Source organism: Trichechus manatus, unplaced genomic scaffold, assembly GCF_000243295.1.
Source record: "Trichechus manatus latirostris isolate Lorelei unplaced genomic scaffold, TriManLat1.0 scaffold00029, whole genome shotgun sequence".
NCBI lineage: Eukaryota > Metazoa > Chordata > Mammalia > Sirenia > Trichechidae > Trichechus > Trichechus manatus.
The window spans coordinates 16,001,272-16,006,458 of NW_004443965.1; the positions used below are offsets into that span (position 1 = coordinate 16,001,272).

At 36.3% G+C, this 5,187-nt stretch overlaps 1 protein-coding gene across 2 annotated transcripts in view; it reads right to left on the reverse strand.

Moving 5' to 3' along the window:
- MAST4 (microtubule associated serine/threonine kinase family member 4) overlaps positions 1 to 5,187 on the reverse strand; it is a 755,237-nt gene that overhangs the window by 362,779 nt on the left and 387,271 nt on the right. For both annotated transcript variants that reach the window (XM_023729575.1, XM_004374531.1), the window contains one exon: positions 1,649 to 1,680. In XM_023729575.1, the coding sequence (XP_023585343.1) occupies positions 1,649 to 1,680 (32 nt within the window). The remainder of the gene's footprint in view (positions 1 to 1,648; positions 1,681 to 5,187) is intronic.

Here is a 5,187-nt window from a genome sequence, read left to right on the forward strand (position 1 = left end):
GCATTCAATTGTGTGGATCATAACAAATTATGGATAACATTGTGAAGAATGGGAATTCCAGAACACTTAATTGTGCTCATGAGGAACCTGTACACAGATCAAGAGGCAGCTGTTTGGACAGAACTAGGGGATACTGCATGGTTTAAAGTCAGGAAAGGTGTGCGTCAGGGTTGCATCCTTTCACCATACCTGTTCAATCTGTATGCCGAGCAAATAATCTGAGAAGCTGGACTATATGAAGAAGAAAGGGGCATCAGGATTAGAGGAAGACTCATGAACAACCTGCGATATGCAGATGATACAACCTTGCTTGCTGAAGTGAAGAGGACTTGAAGCACTTACTGGTGAAGATCAAACACCACGGCCTTCAGTATGGATTACACCTCAACATAAAGAAAAAAAAATCCTCACAACAGGACCAATAAGGAACATCAAGATAAACAGAGAAAAGAATGAAGTTGTCAAGGATGTCGTTTTCTTGGATACACAATCAACACCCATATAAGCAGCAATCAGGAAATCAAAGGATGCATTGCACTGGGCAAATCTGCTGCAAAAGACCTCTTTGAAGTGTTGAAAAGCAAAGATGTCACCTTGAAGACTAAGGTGGGCCTGACCCAAGCCATGGTATTTTCAATCACATCATATGCATGCAAAAGCTGGACAATGAATAAGGAAGACCAAAGAAGAATTGGCGCCTTTGAATTGTGGTGTTGGTGAAGAATACTGAATAGATCACGGACTGCCGAAAGAACAAACAAATCTATCTTGGAAGAAGTACAACCAGAATGCTCCTTAGAAGGAAGGATGACGAGACTACATTTTACATACTTTGGACATGTTTACAGGAAGGATCAGTCCCTGGAGAAGAACATCATGCTTGGTAAAGTACAGGGTCAGTGAAAAAGAGTAAAACCCTCAATGAGATGGACTGATACAGTGACTACAACAATGGGCTCAAGCATAACAATGATTGTGAGCAGGGCGTAGGACAGGGCGGTGTTTCATTCTGTGGTGCATAGGGTCGTTATGAGTCGGAACCAACTTGACGGCACCTAACAACAACAATTTCATTCTGCAACTTACTGATGGAAAAATCAATGGTTTATGCAATATATATCACTGGCCTAAAAAAAAAAAAAGGTTGAAAGATACTATAAAGAAATCAAGTCAAGGCTCATAAATCTATCTTAATTATACAAGAGCATTACATGAATCAGTTTATTAAGATCTGGATCTATGGATACAAAGTCTTTATCAATTCAAATGTAAGAGTATATAATTTACTCTGCATAAAATCTATAGTATAAAGAACAACCATGAATTTACAGAATATATAGAAAAGCAGTCTGCAGACCAAGTAATATTTTTGCTTGATTATATAAACTAGAATAGTGTTAAAAAATTTAAAACTATTTCAGGAATAAATATGAATTTTGGCTTACAATGGCCATAAGAAAAACATCCTGGAAATTATTTTCAAATCATTAAAATATGACTTTTATAAATAAATTCAGTATATTTTATTTTGTTAATTCAGTTGCTTTTTATTAATCTTCTATGTGCCATTAAAACCTAACAAATCAGAGAATAATCATATTACAAACTATACAAAAAGAAAACAAGAAAATAAAATACTACTACTTACAAACTTCCTCTTCTGGGGAGACTCAGCTCCTTCTGCAAAAGAAAAACACACATACACATATATATATCTGTATATATAAGTATATATATGAAATGCTATATTAACCTTACACTGTCAGGACACCAAATGGATAACATAAAATGTAATCATCCTTCATTATGCTTGATTTTGCATTTCCTCTACTGAAAAGAGTTTAATGTCATCATTTTATGCTGGATGTCTTCTTGTTCCCTTTATAAATTGTATTTAAGACATGAACACAGTTTATCTGAATTCCAGAGCAGAAAGACTATCAATCCTCCCACAGCAACTACAGTAAAATACTGAGTTACTCGGCTCTATAATTGAGCATAAGGAAAATCTGAGGAACCAACAGACTTATGCAAAAAGGAACTAGACATAAGAAGTAAGGGAATTTTTGCAGGATTATGATTAAATAAAAGGTGAAATGAAAAGGACAGCTTAATCACACTTTTTACCCCCAAAGAAATTCGTGCAAAACAGCAGGCATACCAAAAATTATACTTCATTATTTAAAAATAAACAGATAATGCAAAAGATTTTCTTCTGGTATGATTTCTCAAAACAAGTACGATTTATTACTTAGGATGTTCAAGGTTAGACTAATGAACCCAATCAAGGTAATGAGACAGGAACAACAATTAGTAGAGTGCTTGGGTAAAGGGTAAAACAGGGTTAGCGAAAACAAGGGAAACCCTCTGTGCAATGGATCGACACAGTGGAGGCACAGGACCGGACAATGTTTCCTTCTGTTACACACAAGGTTGCAATGAGTTTGAGCTGACTTGAAAGCAACTAACAATTATAGTTTTAAAGGGGCACTCTTCTACTTATTCCAAATTAAGATTATCCACCTAACCTTAGAGAAACTATGGAACAGTAAAAAAAAAAAAAAAACCAACCAACCAGCCAGCCAGGCAAACAAGACAATCAAACAAATAAGCAAAAACGAATTCAGAAGTACCTCCACCCACTACTGAACTTTTCAGTATCAGTGTACTCAAGAACTATTATTTGATAACAATAATTAGAGAATAGGAAGCAGTGAGTCACTGAGCCTATTTAAAATCAAAATGAGGGCATTACAAATTCAGAAAGATGAAGCTAAACCTGGTTATTCATTCCCATAAATCTCATTTATTTTTTGCCTTCTAGGAGCTTGAGCACTATCTTTTGAAAGGTGTTTCCCCCTCAGGTTCACATTCACCTTTCCTGTCCCTTATTCTTATTGGATCCTCAAATGTTTGCTGTGTACAGCAGCCTCAGATCTTACTTCTAAACAGTGTCATTTACTCCAACACAGCGTACAGAAAACGACCTCAAGAGCCTCAAACCAGGGGGGAGGAAGGCTCTGTGACACCTGCTTTAAATACAGGATGCCTGACTTATTAACTGGCAAATATATTTTGATACAGAGTTATAATAATTGTATCACTGTATAATAGCAAGATGAACAATCAACCATGTTAGGAATGGACTGTCTTCTCTCTTCTTCCAATAGCTAACATTGTCTTTCCAAAGGCTGTAGGATTCAGTGGGTAAGTGCTTTATTTTATTTATTTTTTGATTGTTTTGTATCTTTCTTTACTCCTTGATTAGCCCCACCAAGAAATTACAGTGTTTGCTGAGCTTGGCTTCTTGATTCTGCAACATAAATATACCTTCATTTACTAAAGTCTCCAATGACAAGGGAGTAGTCTCTGACCGAAACAGTTTTCCTTGGGAACTGAAAGGTAAATTAAAAACCAAGTAATTTTCTGTATGTGTATCTTTCGTTATAAGCACTGAGAAATCAGTTTTGTACTCAGGATTTAAAAAAAAAAAAAAAGCTCCCTAGAATAGCTCACCAGATCATTTTTTGTTTTTTTTTTTTTTTTGTTTTGTTTTTTTAAGAAAGGAACTACTGAGACCTGCCATATAGCAAAAGGTACAGGCTCCAAATGAGTAAATACTGCTCTGTCCAAAAATTTCATGTGACAATAGCATAAAAAGAAAGAAAGGGTGCCTGTGGTGTTGTCAATTAAAAAGATAAATAAATAAATAAAATAAGCCAGCTCTATATGCAAATAGATCACTCAAAACATATAACAGAGAAGGGGCCAAATGAATGGTTTCCAAATAGTCCTGTTGATAATATTACACCAATTGACCCGACCATAAGCTGGCTGCTTTTCTCTGAGAAAAAGCTGCTGAAACAGCAAGATAGGGGATAAAGACTAACTCTGTTTTTAATCAGAAGGCTATCCAGTGGGTCTAGAATTATGAGTTCTAAATAAGGAGAAAGGTTATGGTGGGTAACCCAGCCCTGCTGCTCAACAGGATGGCAGCCGAGATTCCAAGATGAGGAGCAGAAGACATTTAATAGGCCACTGTCAACTGACCTAAAGCTACCACGCTAACCAAGCTGAAGGAGCTAATCCACCTGACGGCTTGAATGTCAGGCTCCAGACTGGAAACTCAATTTGGTAGCAAATTGGAATCAGATGTGATGGTAATAAAGTGAGAGAAACGAACGCGCTGTGGCCAAGACCTTGTGAACAGTAGCTGAGAAAGTCTGCAAATACCAGGAGGGTGAAGCAATTGCAGACTGAGCAAGGAGTGGCTACTGCCCTAAAGTATGGGGCCCACACACTGATATATCTGCACCGGTAAGACGTAAATGAACAGCATCAAGGCATTTCACTGCTAAAGCCCCTGCGGTACTTTGTGTATGCGTCCTCATTTTATTTTCTTAATGTCAGGATAAGGTCACTAACACATAATTTAGATAGTTAGATAAGACATGTGGTATTGGTATGAATCATAAACCAAGACTTGTGCTTAATATATGGGGAACATGTGTTAAAAATACAGCGTCAAGTAAGAACTGGGGCGTGGGGGGAGGGCAAGAAGCATCTAACTGAACAAAAACATTAATTCTTAACCATTGCAGGATTAAAGAAATTCATATGAAAATATTTAAGAAGATGAAAATCTGAAAGATTATTTTTATTGATAGTGATTATTTAGTGACTTCAATATTTCTGAAGTCATTGTCCACCATTACTTATTTGACATTCTAATATCCTCTGCCCCTTTCTAAAATTGCTAACTAGCAAATGTTTACACTGACAAGCAATATGAAATAATTTTCATTTAGTTTGAGAGTCCTGTTATTTTCTTGCTGTTCCTTGTTAAGACTGAGGGCATCCAAGGGTTTCTCAAATCCAGGAAGAGAATTCATGGAGTGGACGGGGGGGAAAACAGGGACATAACTCCCTTGGCCAAGCTTGGCCTCAAAAGGAGAAAATAACTTGTTTCATTTATGAAGATGGTAGAGAAAACTGAATGTTTTATACATACAAGCAATTTCCACAATGGTAATTTATTTTTATTTTTATTTTTTTATTGTACTTCAGGTGAAGGCTTACAGAACAAATAGTTTCTCATGAAACAGAAGTACACATGTTATTTTATGACATTGGTTAACAACCCCACAACATATCAACCCTCTAACTTCTCAACCTTTTTTTTTTTTT